At 45.2% G+C, this 21,572-nt stretch overlaps 1 protein-coding gene across 3 annotated transcripts in view; it reads right to left on the bottom strand.

Moving 5' to 3' along the window:
* Positions 1 to 21,572, bottom strand: part of LOC138757721 (coiled-coil domain-containing protein 158-like) — a 201,327-nt gene that overhangs the window by 15,217 nt on the left and 164,538 nt on the right. For all 3 annotated transcript variants that reach the window (XM_069925480.1, XM_069925479.1, XM_069925481.1), the window contains exons 21-22: positions 21,155 to 21,211; positions 11,814 to 11,878 (exon numbers count right to left, since the gene is read on the bottom strand). In XM_069925480.1, the coding sequence (XP_069781581.1) occupies positions 11,814 to 11,878; positions 21,155 to 21,211 (122 nt within the window). The remainder of the gene's footprint in view (positions 1 to 11,813; positions 11,879 to 21,154; positions 21,212 to 21,572) is intronic.

The raw sequence follows: 21,572 nt of genomic DNA, 5'->3' as shown, positions 1-21,572 counted from the left end.
CCATATCACGGCTACAAATTAATAAATTATCAAAGATCTTGTACTGCACCCTGGAATGTTAAAGTATCCCAGCTCCCAGTCTAAAAATGCGGAAATTGTTCACTTTAATAACACACTAGCTCAGTCCCAGGTGAAAAACTGTTCACCTCTGGGCACCACAATCTCTAGAAAGCACTGAAAGGATTCTCATATCTTTGGAAATAATTCAGATGAGTGCAGTACATAGACTGGAGAAGTTCCCCTTGGAGAATGGAAAGAAAGATTTGATGGTTGTTTAAAAGTTTGGAGGTGGAAGGCTTCACATAAGCGTGTGGGAGGAATTATTGGCCAATTGATGATAGTGATGTTGCGTTGAGACAGATTTTATATTTTGTTCTTCAGCTTCCGAAGCCCTTGTTCAATTGCTCTGAGATTGGTTTGTATTTTGAAGCCAAAAAATGATGATATGAAAGCAAGTGGTCAAATCAAAAGGTGAACAAAATCTGCAATGATCTGCATTCATTTCATGGACTGCAATGGTGGTGAGTGTGAAACACTCATAAGTGGGAAAGTTCCAGCAACTGAAACCAGACTGAGTTAACCAGAGCTCTAACTAAGCTTGGGAATCAATGGCATGTACACCAGAAATAAATCTCATTGAAAATCCAAATATGAAGGAACAATAGGTTAACAACATCTTATGGTTACAGTCACTACAAACACTGTTATTCTTGCTCTGCCTGGTTGTGTAAGGCTTTGTTTCATCCTTCTTCATATCTGGTGTGATGAAACCTACTACATATGAGTTAACATTTTCCTCATTTCAGGATTCCTTGGTGGTTGATATCCTTCCATTACATCCATTCCCTTTTGCTCACCTTTTTTGACCTTTGCTCTCCAAAAACACACCAGTCTTTGGTGTGTCCTTGAGGCTGGTCACCTGACCCAAAGTCCAACTTTTGTTGGAATTAAGTGCCAGAAAATTGGAAGTCCAGGCTTGGATTGGATCATGACAGGTTGATTCACCATTTGAAAAAAATGCATAAAGGTAGTACTGCAATTGGTCATAATCTGCTAGTAGACACAGAAGAGTTCAGGGAGAATAGCAAATGGTTCCCACTGCTCACGGTTTGGCTTCACATTGACAGGAGAGTTCAGACAGCAAGAGGTACCTACTGCTCAATATGGCTTCACGGTAGGCAGGAGAGTTCAGATAGGACAGCTAGTGGTTCCCATTGCTTAACTCGGCTTCACAGTAGAGCCTGGCTACCTGCTCTGAATCTGAGTGGACCCAACAAAGTGTGCTTGGTTAAGTAAAAAATCTTTAAAGTGAGATCATCATGTTGAGTAGGTCATAATTTCTGTCACCTTTGTCCATTTGCCCTTCCAAACACAACTACCCCATTTCAGCTCACTAAAAGAACTATTCCATTTACTGCACCATGGTCCACTTCATTTATTACCCTAGAACCTCTGTTGCATTCTATGATTTCCTCCTGAACAAATACACAAGGTGCAATAGCTTCTCACTTACATTCACTTCCCAAGTCCTACACTTACAGCTGAAATAGTAATTTACTTCTTTTCACCACCATAGCATCTCTTTTGCAAAGGGAATCTGAAGGCTTCAGCCCAAACCTCTGGTCACCTGTCCCTTTCTTCAAATCAGTTCCAAAATGCCTCTGCACCTGACCCTATTATGAAGCTAGAAAGCAGCAGCTCCTGTTACACTGTCCCCACTGCTCTCACTCTTGATTCCCTTTCTAACACGTATCTGTGCAGCTGACAAATGTTACTTCATTGCTGCAGGCAGCGTTAGAACAGTGAAATGGGGTGCTGTGAGATAGCAGGATTGGGGCTCAGAGGGTAAGAATGGAGATAAACAATCTCTGCAGAGCTCTGAATAGCAGCAGAAACAATGAATGTGGCACCAAAAGATGAGAAACCTTAAAATCATGTATTAAACTGTGGAATCATGTTGAATTGAATTGATACAATGAACTCTGTTTTATGTTCTACCCAGACGAGTCACCTCTATACAGCAGAGCAGGTAGTGCAAAAATAAAAAGTAGTATTACAATAAAAGTGCAAGATTAACACTGTTAAAAGTACAGTTAAACAGCACAAGGTGTCATATACCAGTGAAAGGTCCATTCAAAAGCAAGGAATCTGATAACAGTAGGAAAGAAGCTGTAATTGAATCTAGAGACACACATTTCCAAATTTGCATGTCTTCTTCTCGAAGGAAGTGGGAGAAAAGAGTGTACAAAAACAATGGTCATTGACTGGTGGTCACAGAGTATTAAGAGCACAGATTCTCACCAGAGGAACAAAAGGAGAAAGGTTTTCTAAATATGAACTTTTAGATAATATGGGCTCCTTCACCATATTTGAGGTTTCTATAATCATCTGATAACTCTCACTTATTGATTCTCAACGCAGAGAGAGAGAGGGTTCAGGAAATTTGTCCTTAGTTTGTAATTTTTGTGCTTTTGAACTCACTGCCCTCTGTATAATTTCTTGACTGGTTTCATGCATAGATTGGCTCGAATTAGAGTTGTCTGCTTTAAAGGCCACCTAAGTACAAGGAGAGAGTGTCTAAAGTGGGACCTATAAGAGTGACACAGACAGGAAAGCTTGGCTGCAGTGCAGGGGAACTTTTGCAATTTTTTAAAAGGTGTGCAAATCTGGATGATAATGTGATACAATGGGTCAGTAAGTTTGCAGATGAAACAAAGATTGGAGATGCAGTGGACAGCTAGAAATGCTTTCATTGCTTGGAGAGGGATCTGGACCAGCTGGAAAATGGGTTGCAAAATGGCAGATGGAATTTAATGCAAGTAAGTGTGATGTGTTGCATTTTGGAAGGACAAACTAAGGTAGGACATGCACAATAAAATAGGGACTGAGGAATGTGGCAGGACAAAAGGATCTGGGAATACAGATACATAATACCCTGTAAGTGGCGTCACAGTTAGAGTCATATACAGGGCCTTTGGCACACTGGCCTTCATAAATCAAAGTATTGAGTACAGGAGTTGGGGTGTCATGATAAACTTGTACAAGACATTGATGAGGTCAAATTTTGAGTATTTGTGTGCAGTTTTGATCACCTAACTACAGGAAAGCTATTAATAAGATTGAACGAGTGCAGAGAAGATGTACTAGGACGTTGCCTGGACTTCAGCAACTGAGTTGCAATGATAGATTAAACAGGTTAAGACTCTATTCCCTGGAGAGAAGAAGAATGAGGGGAGATTTGATGGAGGTATATAAAATTACGGGGAATAAATGCAAGTGGGCTTTTTCCATTGAGGTTATTTGAGATGCAAACTAGAGGACATGGTTAAGAGTGAAAGGGGAGAAATATAAGGGGAACATTAGGAGGTACTACTTCACACAGTAATGGGAGTGTGAAATGAGCTGCTAGCTGAAGTGGTCAATGCAGGCTCAATTTTAACATTTAAGAAAAATTTGGATAGGTACAATGATGGGAGGGATATGGTCCCGGTGTAGGCCAGTGGGATGAAGCAGAATAATAGTTTGGCATGGTCTAGAAGGGCCTGTTTCTGTGCTGTAATGTTCTATGGTTTAATTTCATTAATTGAAACCTCCATGGCTTGGGATCAGCCAAATGAAATTATCTTCAAGTACATGTACCAGCCAAGAAGTTGCTCCCAAAGTGAACCGATGTTGGAAATGTTGGCACAAATTCCTCACTATTTATGTGAACTAGCAGAATTTCCAAATTTGTACCTCCACCAGGCTCTCAAGTCAGGTGTTTGTATATGCAAATATGTATCAGATACCACAATGGATCTTAGAGAGTTCGTTTCACTTAAAGTTTAAATTTAGACATACAGCATAGTAACAGGCCTTTTCAGCCCACGAATCCGTGCTGCCCAATTTATACCTAATTAACTTGCACCCCCTGTTAACCTACACTTGTGACCTGGTTCAATCTAGACCAAACTGCCATAGAAACATATGTGCAGGAGTAGGCCATTTGGCCCTTCAAGCCTACACCGCCATTCAATATGATCATGGCTGATCAGTAATCGGTTCCTGCCTTCTCCCCATACCTCTTGATCCCCTTAGCCACAAGGGCCAAATCTAACCTACTCTTAAACATTGACAAGGAACCAGCCTCGACTATTTCCTGTGGCAAAGAATTCCACAGATAGACCATCATCTGAGAGAAGAAATTTTTCCTCATCTCAGTTCTTATCCTTAAACTGTGACCCCCGGTTCTGGTTTTTCCCAGCATTGGAAACAACGTTCTTGCATCTAGTCTTCTAAATTCCAGAGAATACAAGCCTAGTCTATCCAACCTTTCTTCAATGCAAGTCCTTCCATCCCTGGTATCATTTTAGTGAATCTTCTCTGCACCCCCTCCATGGTGAGGATACCCTTCCTCAGATAAGACCAAAACTGCACGCAGTACTCCAGGTGTGGTCTCACCAAGGCCTTGTACAGCTGCAGCAGGATATCCCTACTCCTGTACTCAAATCCTCTTGCTATGAACGCCAACATAGCATTCGCCTTCCTCACCACCTGCTGCACCTGCATGGCCACTTTCAATGACTGATGCACAGCAACACCCAAGTCTCTCTGCACCTCCCCTTTTCCTAAACAGATACAATTTAGATAATAGTCTTCTTTCCTCCAAAGTGGATAACCTCACATTTATCCACATTATATTGCATCTGCCACGTCTTGGCCCACTTTGTCTAACTTGTCCAAATCACTCTGCACTCTCCTAGCGTCCTCAACACAGCCAACCCCGCTACCCAACTTCGTGTCATCTGCAAATTTTGAGATTTTGCTATCTATTCCCACATCTTTGATATATATTGTAAACAACTGTGGCCCCAGCACTAGTCACTGGCTGCCATTTCGAAAAGAACCCATTTATTCCTACTCTTTGCTTCCTATCTATCAACCAATTCTCTATCCACCTTAATACCATACCTCCTATACCATGCTTTTTAAGTTTGTACGCTAGTCTTCTGTGCGGAATCTTATCAAATGTCTTACTAAAGTCCAGCTATACCACATCCACTGATTTCCCCCCTATCCACTCTACCAGTTATATCCTCAAAAAACTCTATTAGCTTCGTCAAATATGATTTTCACTTCACAAAAACATGCTGACTCTGTACGATGATACCAGTACTCTCCAAATGTACTGCAATTGCATCTTTAATAACTGATTCTAGCACCTTCCCTCTGACCAATGTCAGGCTAACTGGTCTGTAGTTTCCTGGTTTCTCTCTCCCTCCCTTCTTAAAGAGTGGGGTTACGTTGACCATCCTCCAAACCTCAGGAACTCATCCAGTATCTAAAGAGGTTTGAAAAATGATCATTAATGCATCCACTATTTCCTGGGCTACTTCCTTCAGCACTCTTGGATGCAGACCATCTGGCCCTGCGGATTTATCCGCTTTCAATCACTGCAATTTAATTAATACAATCTCTCGACTTACAATTATTTCCTTTATACCCTCCCTCACATTAGGTCCCCGATCTTCAACTATTTCCTGAAGATTAGTTACGACTTCCTTGGTGAAGACAGAACTAAAGTAGCCATTCAGACAAGTCTGCCATACCCTTGTTCCCCATGATTAACTCACCCGTTTCTGTCTGCAATGGACCCACATTTGTCTTAACCAACCTCTTTCTCTTAATGTATCTATAAAACTTTTACAGTAATTTTTGATGTTCCCTGCCAGCTTCCTCTCATAATCCCTTTTACTTTCCTAATTCATCCTTTTTTCCTCCTCAGCAGAACTCTGAATTTCTCCCAATCATCAGGAAATTTTTTTGGCTAATTTATATGCTGCTTCTTTGGATTTGATACTCTCTCCGATTTCCCTTGTTAGCCACGGACCTACTACCCTCCTTGATTTATTCTTTTTTCAAACTGGGATGTACTTGCTCCAATCTATCCTTAAACAATTGGCATTGCATTTCTACCATTAGTCCCTTAACTATCATTTGCCAATCTATTTTAGCCAATTCATATCTCATACCATCAAAGTTATCCCTCTTCAAGTTCAGAACCATTGTATCTGAATCAACTCTGTCACATTCCATTCTCATGAAGAATTCCACCATATTGTGGTCACTCTTGCCCAAGGGGTTCCTCACAACAAGATTACTAATTAACCCATTTCCATTACTCAATATCCAGTCTAGAATGGTTTGTTCCCTCGTTGGTTCCTTGACATGCTGATTTAGAAAACAATCTCGCATGCATTCTAAGAAATCTCCTTCCTCCTTACCAATTTGGTTCACCCAATCTACATGTAGATTAAAGTCACCCATTATAAATGCAGTCTCTTTGTTGCGTGCATTACCAATTTCCTTCCTAATACCATCCATAACCTCACTGCTACTGTTAGGTGGCCTGTACACAACACCCACTAGCATCTTCTTCCCCTTCATGTTTCGCAGCTCGACCCACAACGATTCCACATCTTCCAAGCTAATGTCCTTTCTTTCTATTGTATTCACCTCTTCCATAACCAACAACGCTACTCCACCTCCTTTTCCATTCCGTCTATCCCTCCTGAATGTCAAGTAACCCTGAATGTTGAGCTCCCAGTCACGGTCCCCCTGAAGCCGTGTCTCTGTGATCCCAACTATATCTTGGTCATTAATAGCTATCTCCACATTCAGTTCATCCACTTTATTATGAATGCTCCTTACATTGAGACACAAGGCCTTCAGACTTACCTTAGCTACATTCTTATCCCTTTTACCACTATGTAAATAAGTATCTCTTTTTGATTTTGGCCCCAGTCTTACCTGCCTATCACTATTGCTTTTCACCTGGATATCTTTTGCTTCTATCCTCATTTTACACCCCTCTGACTCTCTGGACTTGGTCCCATCCCCCTGCCACATGAGTTTAAACCTTCCCCAATAGCGCTAGCAAACAAACCCCCAAGAACATTGGTCCCGGCCCTGCTCAGATGCAGACCGTCCTGTTTGTACCAGTCCCATCTGCCCCAGAACCGGTTCCAATGTTCCAAGAATCTAAAACTAAAGGTGCTATCCACCACCATCTCAGAATCCTGGATGCTCCAATGTGAGTCCATATGCAGCTCCAGGGCCGACACATGGTCAATCAGGAGCTGCAGCTGGACACACTTCCTGCATACCATCAACCATCTGTTCTTGTAAAAAGAATGATACGCTTTATCAATAACTCCAAAGTCACTGAGTGAGAAATGATGGGTTTTAATACACTTTAGATTGTAGCTGGCCTGATTCGAATGGAGGACAGGGGGAGGGAGGTTGACCTTTATGGCTGGGCCACAAAGGGAGGAGTTACTAGGGAGCGAGTCATTAGTGGGTGAGCTAGCTACCCATACAGAGTCATACATACATATCACCACACTCACCCCCTCTTTTAAAACAAAACCTTGCCGGGTTAAAAGTCTAGAGGCTCAGCCAGTCAGGTGGTCTCCTCTGCCTCTGTGACCTGCGCAGTTCTGCCAAAGGTGTACTGGTTGGTCCCATTGCCGGTCGTGTGTCCTGAGGCTAGGGAGGGAGGGCTTGGTTGTATGTGGGGGCAGTCATGGTGGTCAGAGCAGCTGGAAGGGGGTCCAGGCTGTGTGGCATGGGAGCCCGGGGTGTGTCGCTAACCTGCACAGAGTCTTGGGGGGCGGGGTTGTGATTATGGGTGTAGGTAGGATCTGGGTTGAATGGATTAGGGGTCTCCAGCACATGCCAGGTCCCGGACAGGGACTGTGTCCTCATGGCCATTGGGGTACACCATGTAGGCATACTGAGGGTTGGCATGCAGGAGCTGCACTTCATCGATTAATGGATAGCTCTTATGACCCTTCGCGTGTTTCCGCAGTAGGACGGGTCCCGGAAATGAGAGACAGGGAGGCAGTGTGGTTCCAGTCACCGACTTCCTAGGGAAGGAAAACGTGTTCACGTGGGGTCACGTTGATAGTGGTGCATAGGAGGGATCGGATGGCATGGAGGGCTTCAGGCAGGACTTCCTGCCATTGGGACACTGCCAGGCCTTTTGACTTGAGGGCCAGGAGAACTGCCTTCCAAACGGTGGCGTTTTCTCTCTCCACCTGGCCGTTCCATCTGGGGTTGTAGATTGTGGTTTTTCTAGTGGCTATGCCTCTAGCCAACAGCTTGTGGATCTTATCAGTGGGTAGGCTTTATCAGCTTGTCACTCATGAAAGAGGATCCCCGATCACTATGGATATAGTTTAGGTACCCAAAGATGGTGAATATGTTGCGGAGTGCCTTGATGACAGTGGCTGAGGTCATGTCAGGACAGGGGATGGTAAAAAGGAATCTGGAGTACTCGTCGATGACATTGAGGAAATAGACATTCCTGTTGGGTGAAGGCGGGGTCAATACTGAGTCGTTCGAAGGGGCATGTGGGTTTGATGAGGTGTGGCTTGTCGGGCCGGAAGAACTGCGGTTTACATTCTGCGCTGACCTCACAGTGTCTAGTCAGAGACCTGACGTCCTTGATTGAGTACGGGAGATTCTGAGCTTTTATGAAGTGGAACAGTCTTGTAACACTGGGGTGGCAGAGGTCGTCATAGAGGGACTGGAGGCAGTTGAGATGCTCGCTGGCGTACGTCCCTCGGGATAGGGCATGGGGGGGGGTCGTCGTTGAGCTTGCCTGACTGGGATAGGATATCGTAGTTATAGGTGGAGAGCTCGATTCTCCACCTCAGGATTTTATCATTCTTGATTTTACCTCACAGTTTAGTGTTGAACATAAAGGCCACAGCTCATTGGTCCATCAGCAGGGTAAATCTTTTCCCGGCCAGATAGTGATGCCAGTAGTGAACTGCCTCAATGATCGCCTGTGCCTCCTTCTCAACAAAGAAGTGTCGTGTCTCAGGGCCATGGAGAGTGCGGGGGGAAAAATGCCACTGGCCTGCCTGCCTGGTTGAGAGTGGCGGCCAGTGTGAAGTTGGAGGCATCGTTTTCCTCCTGGAATGGGGTGGATTCATCCATGGCATGCATCGTGTCTTTGGCAATGTCTTCTTTGATTTGGGCAAATGCAGCCCAGCCTTCTTCTGATAAGGGGAAGCTTGTGGATCTTAACAGTGGGTAGGCTTTATCAGCATAATTGGACACCCAATGACCATAATAGGAAATTAACCCTAGGCACCTTTTTAGTACCTTGAGGTTGTGTGGGATCGTGAGTTCCATAAGGGGAAGCATATAGTCGGGGTTGGGGGCAATGACACCATGTGCCATAATGCATCCGAGGAGGGACAGGCAAGTTGTGCTAAATACACACTTGCCCTTATTATGTCAAATTGAGGGACTTAGCAGTGTGAAGGAATTTGGCATGGTCCTGGTCCTGCTGGTCGTGGCTGCAAATAGTGACATTATTTAGGTAGGGGAACGTGGCCATCAATTTGTGCCTGTCTACCATCTGATCCATCTCCCTCTGGAACATGGCGATGCCATTAGTGACTCCAAAGGGCACCCAAAGGAAATGGAAGAGCCTGCCATCCACTTCGAATGTGGTATATTGGCGGTCTCCTGGGTGAAGGGGGAATTGATGGTATGCCGACTTCAGGTCAATGGTGGAGAACACCCTATACTGGGCGATCTTATCGACCATGTCGGCAATCTGGGGGGGAGGGGATAAGTGTCCAGATGCGTGAAGAGGTTGATCGTCGACTGTAGACAATTACCATACAGGGTATACTCTTGCCCCTGACCACCACGACTTGGGCTGGAACTGTGGGCTATGATCCCTCTGCCAGGAGTCACTGCACCTGTCCTCAGCACTATAGTACCTGCTCTTTGTTGCTATGGGCTTGCAGTCTGGGGTCAGGTTCTCAAATAATGATAGAGGGGGTATGCGGAGGATGGCGAGACCACAGGTGGGGACTGACTGCTGGGATGGAGGGGTCTGTGAGCTGTATACTGTGATAGGTAGTTGGCATCCTCCAAACGCCATCATTACACTCCTGAACTGGCTTTGGAAGATGAGACCCAGGAGGATCTGCACACAGGACTGTTGCATTACAAGTAAATGAAAGTTATCATAATGTTCGCCCCCCCCCCCCACCCCCCACCCCCCACCATTAACGATGGTTAACGGTACCCATGAATCTCAGCAGATTGGTCCTTTGCAGCCATTGAAATCGTGCAGCTTGTTGGTCTAACAGAGAGAGAGAGAGAGAATTGGATCATCGTCGTTGTTGGAGGAGCGTCCCAATTGGTAAGATGATGGCCCCCATGTTGACCATGCGGTTGTCCTGGGTGAGGAGGAGGAAGGCGGCGGAAGTGACATCATCCAGGAATGTGGAAGTGACGTCCAGTAAGTTGGTAACTACCGGGATGCGCATGTGGTCGAACTGTTTGGGACCAGAAATGACATCGGGATCAATGGCCCATCCCAGTGGGTGCACGCAGCATTGCTCAATCAGGAAGGCTTGGACTTGTAAACTTGTTTACAAACTTTCTTCCCATATCCCGAGCAGGTGGCCCCCTTTGCCGGGCAGTCGTTGGGGGTGCTTCAGCTGAGATTTTGAAATCCGCAGAAGTAGCACATCAGGTGCTCGATCACTGCGACGGTGGGGTTGGGACTTCCTTGCATGGATGCAGTCTGTGATGCCAAATCCCAAAATGGCAATACCCAAGGTCCGCACATGAGGGATCAGTTTTTACCAGCAGCTACTGACTCAGCATTGCGTTGGGCTGAATCTAGGGTCTTAGCAAGCTGGAGGGCGCTCTCCAGAGGCAGTCTGTCCTCCTTAAGCAGTCACTGGCAGATGTAGTTGGACCTCACCCCAGACACGCAGGCATCCCAAATCAACTCCTCCACACACTGGTCTGCGGAACCGGGGTCAAAATTTTGCCCCTGCAGTTTCTCCCCATGTCGTGCAGGGCTCGAAAGAACTTGACCTAGGACTCACCAGGCTGCTGTTCCTCGAAGCCAGGAGGTATTGTGAGTAAACTTCATTCACCCGGGGTCGGTAGAGGTTGCGGAGTTCAGTCATTGCAGCTGGATAGATCGTGCAGCTTCTGATCGCCTGGTACGTTCGGTAGCTTACTCTTGCTCGCAGAACCTTGAGCCTCTTCTCATTCAAATCTACAAGGTCCACAGCAACTTACAGAAAGTTTGTGAAGCACTCGATCCACTGCTCATACTATTTAGCAGCTCCAGGCATCTGTGGATCGATGTCTAGCTGTGGGGTTGCAGCAGTTTGTCCATCCCTTGTGGAAGTTAAAGTGTTTTAAATTGATACACTCTATCAATAACTCCAAAGTCAATGAATGAGAAATGATAGGCTGTAATACACTTTAGATTGTAGCTGGCCTGATTCCATGTGCTCAAAATGGAGGACAGGAGGAGGGAGGCTGACCTTTATGGCCGGGTCACAAAGGGAAGAGTTACTAGGCACGAGTCATTAGTGGGAGGGCCAAATACCCATACACAGTCATACATACATATCACCACAAAGAGGGCTCTCAGTTTAGTTTCTAGTTTTAAAAAGGTTCTGAGACCAAAGAAGTTGTGAACTGTCTCTATTCATAATCTTAGTTCAAAGGAAAGTCACAGGGTGGTTGAGTAATTGAAAACATTCAACATTTTTAACCTTGTGTAAGACTCAAACACTGATTATGAAGGGATTGTGGACAGTAAATATTGAGTATAAAATGTGTTGCTGATTAACAGGTTTTTACATCAATTTGTGTGGAAATACAAAATGGATTCCAATATAAATTCAGCATGTTATCAAGACAAACTATTAGTGAAATGCCAAAAGACATGGAGACTCCAGCTACAAAATTAGCCACTTTGTCATTGTTAAACTCACCACTGCAAGTTAAATTGTCAATATTGAAAGGCTCTTTCATATCTGAAGCACAGATTAGTGGTTCCCTGCAGGAAGAAAGATGCACAACATTCCAAGTAATAAGCAACACACACAAATTTAGTATCAATTGCAGATTATTAGTTAATGAAAGCAAATATCTACACCTGTCCTCATACTTTATCAGAACACACAACAGATTCAAGCACATGCTTTGGCTGGATTTCAAAATCTCAGAACAAATAATAGGATGAACTTTTTATTTGGGAATGAAAGACGCTTTTGTAAGGCTTTTAAAGCTAATTGTTTCTGTGCTTTTCACTATTGTTGACTTAGATGCAGGTGAAACGCTGGCAGTTAATTATTGATGTAAACTGAGAATGTTTCCTTTTCAACTAGAGTGACATCATGCAATTAATTAATTTCTACCAATTGATCCAGGAGTTCTGGCTTGCACTGCTTTAAGAAGTGTGAAATGATGCATCTTTTAACTGAAGAACAGTCAGCATAATGCGTACATTTATTTAACCTCTGGTAAGGATGATGATAGGATTGTGAACAGTAAATATTAAGCAGATAAAAGTACATTTCTGATTAATAATTACATTTTTATGACAATTTCCTGTGGAAATGCACAATAGATTTAGGGAAAGGTAGGTGTTTGTTAGTTTCTTCACAGCAGCAGCTGGAGTGAGAGGTAGAGCAAGAATGGGACCATTGAAAAGCACCAGGGAAGGTACTTGTTCATTAGTCATTGGCTTAATTAACTGTAGCCAATAAAAGGAAGGCGAGCTCAAGTGGAGTAATCACTGTGTGAGAGGGGGACTTTGGCTTAAGAGGCTTTGGTGAGCTGAGGTGGTAGTGCGGGTGATAGCGATCCTCTAGGCAAAAGGCACAGCTAAAAGCAGATGAGGTCTGGTCTTTACTCATTGTAAAGTCTGAGCCGTGGGAACATTAGCCAGGACAGTAATATGCTCCTCTTGTGGGAGGTGAGAAATCTGGAACAGCACAAGTGTCCCTGATGACTCCACCTGCGAGGTCCACCCAGCTTCAGCTCTGCGCAGACCAAGTTAAGAGCTGGATAAACTCCAGATCATTAGGGAGACTGAGTAACCAATAGATAATAATTACTGGGAGTGGGAAGCAGGTAGCTGAGTGACTCAGGAAAGGGAAAGGGAATAGGCAGTCAGTGCAGGGAACCCCTATAGCCATTCCCCTCAATAACAAGTGTACTGTTGGATAGGGCCTACTAGGGATAAGCCACAACATCCAGATTTCTGGCAGTTTGGCTCTGTGGCTCAGAAGTAGAGGGGGATAGCAATAATGATAGGGGTGTGGAGATGCAGAGGTTTGCAATGGCGAACCAGCTCTGCTTGTTATGCGTGGTTGGCAGGGCAGCCGCAGCAAGGATGGAGTCACAGGACAGTCTCTTCTGGTCCAGACCGGAAGGTTGTATACACACTTGCAGCATCAGGACGCGAGCACCGGGACATTGGGGGTGGGACTGAGAACAGGCTTAAAGGCTGCAGCACGGAATTAAAACTAAAGCAGTTGTGATAGGCAAGCTCACAGTCTGTTGTCTCAGTCTCTTCGCTGCGCTCGCATACAACTTGCAACATTGGTGACCCCGACGAGTCTCCGCATCCTGAAGATGCGACACAATGGAATGGGCAGCTGTAGGTGCCATGGCCTTGAAGCTGCCAACTTTCTGGACGAGCAGGCCCTGCACTTGGTTTGGCCAAGCAGAGGCCCAGTTCCAGATCAAACAGATAACCTCCGATTCAACAAAATACTTCTATGTTGTCAGCTCACTCAACCAGGAAACTGCCTTGCAAGTCGATGATCTCATCCAGGTGCTGCCAGAAGAAGATAAATATATGGCTCTAAAAAACTTCATTAGCATGTACCACCTCTCATATGTGAGAGAGCAGCCAGGCTCCTGCACTTGAATGGCCTAGGCGATAGGACCCCCTCAGCTCTCATGGACGAACAAGCATTTCTCAAGCAGATGCCTGAAGACATCAGACTCCTGTTGGCCGCCGCAGACTTCAGCAATCTGTGCAAGGCTGTAGCGCGAGCGGATGTTCTCTACCATTCCAACTGCAAAGCCATAGATTTGGTCAACCATGTTATACAGCCATCACAGGGGACAATGCCCAAATCTAGTCCACCACGTGAGCAGGCCCTGCCCTGCCAGAAAATAGAGATGTCCGATTCCCAAATGGTGTTTCTATCCCTATGTTGTGGGCCGTTTACATGCAGGTGCTGCCAGCCACGTTCGTTCCTGGTAAACAACGGGGCTAGCCACCATTAGTGGCTGCAGCGGCTGGCCAACTGAATAGCCTTTTCCACATCTGGGACAGCATCTCAGGCCGCAGGTTCCTCGTGGACATGGGAGTAGAGATAAGTGTCATAACCCCTCATGGCACTCAAGATGTGCACAAGACCCCACAACCCTTCCCTGCATGCTACCAATAACGCTGCCATCAGAACCTTTGGAAAAAGACAAATTCCTGTATGTTTTGGCAACATCACATTCCAATGGTTCTTCACCTTCCCTTCAGTGGACAAACCCCTGCTAGGTGTGGATTTCCTCCAGGCGCTCTCGCTACTTGTCGATCTCCAGGCCAGACGACTAGTCCATGCTGAGACTTTCCACACGGTGCCCCTTGGCAAGTCCAATGAACTGTCCATCCAGCCTGCTTCAGTGGAAACCCAACAAGGCTAGTATAGTCTCCTTCTCGCAGAATTTCCATCCATTCTGCACCCCCAGTTCGTGGCAGCCATGCCTAAGCACAGCATCCAACACCGTATTGCCACCACTGGCCCACCATTGGATTCACAGGCACGCCACCTGGCCCCAGACAAACTTGACCTCACCAAGGATGAGTTTAGGTCTATGGAGGAGCTCGGCATCGTCTGTTGTTCCTATAGCCTTTGGGTCTCACCCCTCCACTTGGTGCCCAAATCCAACGGCAGCTGAAGACCCTGTGGCGATTACAGATGTCTCCACAACTCCGGACCGTGACCCAATTTCCCACATCCAGGATTTCACAGTGAACCTCCATGGTGCAAAGCTTTTCTCCTAAGTTGACCTAATCTGGGAATACCACCAGATCCTCGTGTACCCAGATGACATCCAAAAGATGGCTATTACCACCCCATTTAACCTGTTCGAGTTCTTAAGCATCCCGTTTGATTTAAAAAATATGGCGCAGACATTTCAGCGCCTCATGGACATGGTTGGCAGAGACTTTCCTTTTCTTTTCATCTACCTTGACGACATCCTGGTAGCCAGCAACACGCCAAAGGAACACATGACACACCTTTGCCAGCTTTTCACTCACCTCGCACACTTCGGCCTCACCACTAAATCGGAGAAGTGCCAGTTTGGCCTCAAGGAAATAGACTTTCTGGACCACAAAATTACCACTGCCGGCATCACCCCTTTACCAGACAAAATGGAGGCCATACGATGCTTTGCCAGACCAACGACACTGAAGTGCCTGCAGAAGTTCGTGGGCACGGTGAATTTCTTCAACAGGGTCATCCCTGCGGCAGCCAAGATTAACCGCCCTCTCTTCAGGTTAACATCGGGCTTTCTGAAGGAGCTTGAATGGATTGATCAGCCTCACACCGCTTTTGGGCAGACCAAAGAGGCCTTGGCCCACACAATGATGCCTGTTACCCGTGAATGGATGTAATGATGGCCCTCACAGTTAACATGACCAACACAACAGTTGGCACCATCCTGGAACAGTTCATTGATGATTCTTGGAGACCCCTTGCCTTTTTCAGTCAACGCCTGCAGCCGCCTGATCTGAAGTATAGCACATTTGACAGGGAACTACTCGCCCTCTACCTGGCCGTCCACCACTTCCGTTACTTCCTGCAAGGGTGTCCGTTCACTGTCTACAGCGACCACAAGCTGCTTACTTTTGCTTTCTCAAAGTCCTCCGACCTGTGGTCTGCCCAACAACAGAGACACTTATCGTACGTCTCTGAATTCACCACTGCTATCTGACATCTATCAGGAAAGCACAATGTGGTCGCTGAGGCACCTTCTAGGCCAGCAGTCAAAGCTATGTTGCAGGGCATCGACTACCATAATCTGGCTCAGGCACATCAGAATGACCCCGAGACGCTCAGCTTCAGAACTGCAATCATGGGCTTGCAGCTCCAAGACCTCCCACTTGATGCCGGTGGCACTACGCTCCTGTGCGACTTTTCCCCTGGCCAACCTCAACCTCTCATCCCTGCCCAACGGAGGAGAACAGTCTTCAACATAATCCACAGCGTGGCACCCCTCAATCCACACAACAGTGCGACTGGTGTCCGCAAGGTTTGTTTGGCATGGCCTGCTTAACCAAGTCATGGAGTGGGCGAAAACCTGCACAGACTGCCAGACGGCTAAAGCCCAGTGGCACACCAGGCATCAACTCCAGCAGTTCAATGCCTCGACCTGAACGTTCCAACACGTCCATCTTGACAGAGTTGACCCCTGCCAGTCTCCCTGATATCAACTCACGGTGATGGACAGGTTCACTTGCTTGCCAGAAGCCATTCACATTCTGGATGCCTCTATAGAGACATGTAGCAGAACTTTCCTCACCAACTGGGTCTCCTGTTTTGGTGTTCTGACAGATGTTACAACTGATCGGGGGGCTCAATTCACTTCCATCTTGTGGACAGAACTCTCCAGACTTCTGAGCATCCAGCTGCATTGCATCACAGACTCAAATCAGTGCTGATGGCACGCCTTGAAAAGCCTAACTGGGTGGATGGACTGCCCTGGATTCTCCTGGGGATTTGCACACTGCTCAAGGACAACCTCCTCTGCCAAACTAGTCTACAGAGAGACCATCATAGTACCAGGCCAATTCCTCCCTCCAGCAACCAAACAAGACGCTGACTTCGCCATCGTCTTTGAGAGGCTGCGTGACAAACTGGGCTCCATTGCACCATCACGCCATGGTCATCTGCCCTGCAATTTCCCCCCCCCCCCCCAGACTTGTCCTTCTGTGAGTGTATGATCGTGCGCAGGGGCGCACATAGGACTCCCCTTCAGTGACCTTATGAAGGTCCATACAGGGTGCTACACAGAAACGCTTTCATGTTCACCCACCTGATATTGGGGGCAAGGAAGAATTATTCATGCTGGACCATTTGAAATCTGATCATCTGGACTTGACCCAGCCAGTCCAGATTCCCCCACCAGTGCGTAGAGGTTGGCCACCGAAACAGCATACCTCACCCTCGACACATCCAGAGACCATTGGAGCATGTTCTGGGGAGGAGGGGGGGTGGTGGGGGTTGTGTGGTGATGCACATTTGCAACAGTGAACTGGCCCTGCTCATCACATGATCGGCAGGGCAGCTGCAGCAAGAATGGCGTTGTGGGACCGTCTCTTCTGGTCCAGACTGGAAGATCGGGTACACGGTTGCATCATCGGGACGCAAGCGCTGGAACGTTGGGGGCAGGACCGGGAATGGGCTTAAAAGCTACAGTGTGAAGTTCAAAATAAAGTAGTTGTGAAACCAGAGCTGACAGCCTGTTGTCTCAGTCTCTTTGCTGTGCTTGCTCACAACCCACTACAGGGGATTCATTGGTTAGGAGAAGAGACAAAAGATTCTGCTAAAGGGATTGAAATTCTCAGATGGTGTGTTGCCTCCACATGTGTCAGGGATCTGATCCAGTCCTTGGAATTCTTGAGAGGGAACATGAGCAGCCAGATGTCGTAGTATAATGACATAGAAAAAGGTCCTGAAGGGTGAATATAGGGGGTTAGGAAAGCAGATAAACAGCAGGACCTCAAAGCTGGTAATATCTGGATTACTGCCTGAGCAACACGTTTGTGAGGGCCAGAATAGAAGGTTATGGCAGATGAAAGCATGGCTGAGGAGTTAGCGCAGGAGGCAAGGGTTCAAATTTGTGGATCATTGGGATCCCTTCTGGGGAAGATATGACCTGTACAAAAAGGACAGGTTGAACCTGAATGGGAGAGGGACTTGTGGGCAGGTTTGTTACAGTTGTTGGGGAGGGTTTAAACTAGCTAAGCAGGAGGAAGGGAAGCCAAGTTGTTAGGTTGGTTGTTGGAGCAGTTAGTGAAATGGTAGATGACGTGCTGTGAGACTGTGAGGGAAGACTGGTAATGGATGGAACATAAATACATTAACTTGGATGGGTTGAAATGCATGTACTTTAATGCAAGGAGTACTCGGAATAGAACAGATGAACTATATGAACTGCGACACTGAGGCCATTAGAGACTTGAATATTTTTTGATTTACGGTAGGAACCAAAAACTACAAAATATTTGTAACCATCAGGATAAGCTGAGCAGCTGTTTTTTTGTTAATTTTTTTTATTGGAGTATGTTAGGTGGGGTTTTTTTAAACAATACTTTTGATTTTTTTTTCATTTTCACCCATTGAATAGAATTTATACTGTACACATATGTACTGTATTTTCAGTTTTGTTCCCTTTTTGTATTGCATTTCTTATAAAAAAACAATTAAAAAAACTTTAAAATTTTGAAAAAGAAAGAGTCTTGACTGTCTTGCGGGCAGGAATGTGCTGGGCTTTAGGTGCTGCAAAAAGGACTGAGGAGGTAAAAGAGATTGGGGAGTGATTTGCTAATCAGGATACGATCATGGCTTCAGAAATGGGGGAAATCATGGAGGGATTGTCTACTGAGTCACAGTGGGTGGAAGTTAAGAAGGGGGCAATAATCCTACTGGGTCGACAATAGTTACAGAGATATCAAGGAGTATATAGAGGGAGATTCTAAATAGGTGCAAAATAATGTTGATGTGATGGGTGTTTTTAATTTGCCCAAAATTGATTGGCACTATCTTAGAGCCAAGAGTTTGGACAGAGTGGAATTTGCTAAGTGTTGGGTAGGCCAACTTGAGAAGAAGCTATACTTGACATGGTATTGGGAAATGAACCAGAGAAGGTGTCAGGGCTCTCAGTGGGTGAACATTTCAGAGAAAGTGATCACAACTCCCTCTCCTTCATCATTGTGGTGGAGAAGGACAATTTGGGAAAACATTTAATTGAGATAGGGGAAAATATGATGCTATTGGGCACAGCTTGGGAGCATAAATTGGGAACAAATGTATTCGGGAGAAATGTACAGCTAAAAAGAGGCAAATGTTCAGAGAATATTTGCATGGCACTCTGCCAATTATATTCCATTGATGCAAGGAAAGGTGAAAGGGATGCAGAAAATGGTGCACAAAGGATGTAGGAAATCTAGTTAAGAAAAGCTAATGAGGTTTAAGAGGATAGGAAATGATAGAGTTCTAGAGAATTACAAGATTGCAAGGAAAGAGCTTAAGAAAGGACATGGGAGAGCTGGAAGAAGCCATGAGAAGACTTTAGGAAGTAGGATTAAGGAAATCTCCAAGGCATTCTGCAAGTATGTGACGAACAAGGGGATGAGCTGTGTGAGGATACAACCCATCGGGGTGTTAGAGGAAATGTGTGGAAACAGACCTTGGCCACTGTGAGGATGACATGAAGCAGACTGAAATACTTGAGCATATTGACATTATGAAAGAGGATGTGTTGAAGCTTGAAAAGCATGAAGTTAGATAGATCATCAGGGCCAGAGGAGATATACCCAAGACTACAGTGTACTGAGGGAAGTGAGGGAGGAGATTGCTGCAGATGATCTTCACGTTGACACTAGGGACTGGAGAAGTAACAAAGGAATGGAGGATTGCAAATATGTTCCCCGATTCAAGAGGGGGAATAGAGATAACCCAGGAAATTATAGATCAGTGAATCTTACTCCAGTTGTGGGCATTGTTGAAGAAGATCCTGAAAGACAGGATTTACAAGCATTTAGAGGCAGAATCTGATTTAAGGGATAGTCAGCATTGATTTGTCAAGGGAAGGTTGTCTCTCACGAGCTTGATTATTGATGAAGTGGTGGATGTAGGGTATATGGATTTCATTAAGGCAATTGATAAAGTTCTCCATTTCATTCAGAATGTAGGAGGCATGGAATCCAAAGAGGCCTTGCTTTGTGGCTCGCCCACAGAAGACAGAGGATGAGCGTAGACAGTTTATAATCTGCGTGGAGGTTGGTGACCAGTGGCATTCCACAGGGATCTGTTTTGGGACTTTCTTTTCTTTGTGATTTGTATAAATGATCTGGATGAGGAAGTGGATGGGTGGATTAGAAAGTTTGTGGTGATGTTCTGGATAGTCTGCAGGGTTTCCAAAGTTTACAGCAGGACATTGCTGAGATGCAGAGCTGGGCTGAGAAGTTGCACAGGGAACATAACACTGAAAAGTGTGAAGTAATTCATTTTGGTAGGTTAAATTTTGAAGGCAGAATATAAAGTTAATGGGAGTGTGGATGAACTGAGAAATCTTGGTGCTTATGTCCACAGGATATTCTAAGCTGCTGCATAGGTTGATAATGTTGTTAAGAAGGTGTATGGTGTGTTGGCCTTCATTAACTATGGGATCGAATTCAAGAGCCATGGAGTAATGTTGCAGCTAAACAAGACCATAGACCGCACTTGGAATATTGTGTTCAGTTCTGGTCATCTCCTTCCAGAGAAGGTGCAGAGGAGATTTACAAGTATACTGCCTGGATTGGAGAGCATGCCTTATGAGGATAGGTTTAGTGAACTTGGAGTGAACTTTTCTCCTTAGAATGATGAAAGATGATGAAAATTCGGAATTGGGGCGAGACTGATAATAGGCATTGATCGTGTGGATGGCCAGAAGCTTTTTCCCAGGGATGAAATGGCTAACAGAAGGGGGCATAGTTTTAAGGTGCTTGGGAGTAAGTACAGGGGTGATTAAAATTATGTTTTTCACAAAGAGAGTGGTGAGTGAGTGGGATGCACTGCCAGAAATGATGATGGAGGCAGGTAAAATTGGATTTTTTAAGAGACTGTTTGGTACATGGAACTGAGTATAAAGGAGAGTTATGCCATAGGGAAATTCTAGGCAGTTGAAAGGTCGGCACAACACTGTGGACCAAAAGGCCTGTAACTGTGCTGTAGATTTCTATGTTCTATTTCTATACAAATTAAGAATATTAACATAAGTCTTATTCCTTTCTCAGTTAAACATTTTGAAAACAAGTTTGTTTTGCATGATACATGAACTCTGGGATTGTATAAAATAATTCAAAGTTCAATTCACTATTTTTTTCAAAGGACAATCCAAAGAAGGAATTTAGAAAGCATGATAAATGCTGAATTTTCCAACGACTACTTGATAATTTTCAATCATGTTCCCAGTGTGCACATATAACCAAAAACAAGCAGTAGGAAAAGGATATTTGAACATTATTAAAACTGCAATGTTTTCAAACCTAAAGAGAGAGTCTTGGGTTCCTCTTTCCATGTAGACATCTGTATGTGGGTCATCTCTAAAAATGTAAAGAAAAGTAAAGTAATCAAGATGACAGTTTAATGGGCAGGAGAAAGGCATGGAGTGAGGAAGTTGATTGTAATTGGGTCTACTTCAGAGGTTTGCCAGGTAAGGTGGATCATCATAAGGCAGGGGTGGCTGAACCACGCTCGTGAGCCACATGTAACTCTTTGACATATTAATGTGTGGCTCATGGAAATGTGTTGGCCGGGTACAGGAATCGCACGAGCCAGTGCTCACAAGGGTAGTTTTAGTGGGCGTGGCTTGCGATTTCCTGTTTGTTGCCATTCTCAAACATCTGAAAAGTTTATTGTATGTGGCTCTTGCATTAAGCAAGTTTGGCCACCCCTGTCATAAAT

Source organism: Narcine bancroftii, chromosome 3 (assembly GCF_036971445.1).
Source record: "Narcine bancroftii isolate sNarBan1 chromosome 3, sNarBan1.hap1, whole genome shotgun sequence".
Taxonomy (NCBI): Eukaryota; Metazoa; Chordata; class Chondrichthyes; order Torpediniformes; family Narcinidae; genus Narcine; species Narcine bancroftii.
Note: the sequence above shows the minus strand (reverse complement) of the source record. Positions and strands in the feature narration are given on the sequence as shown.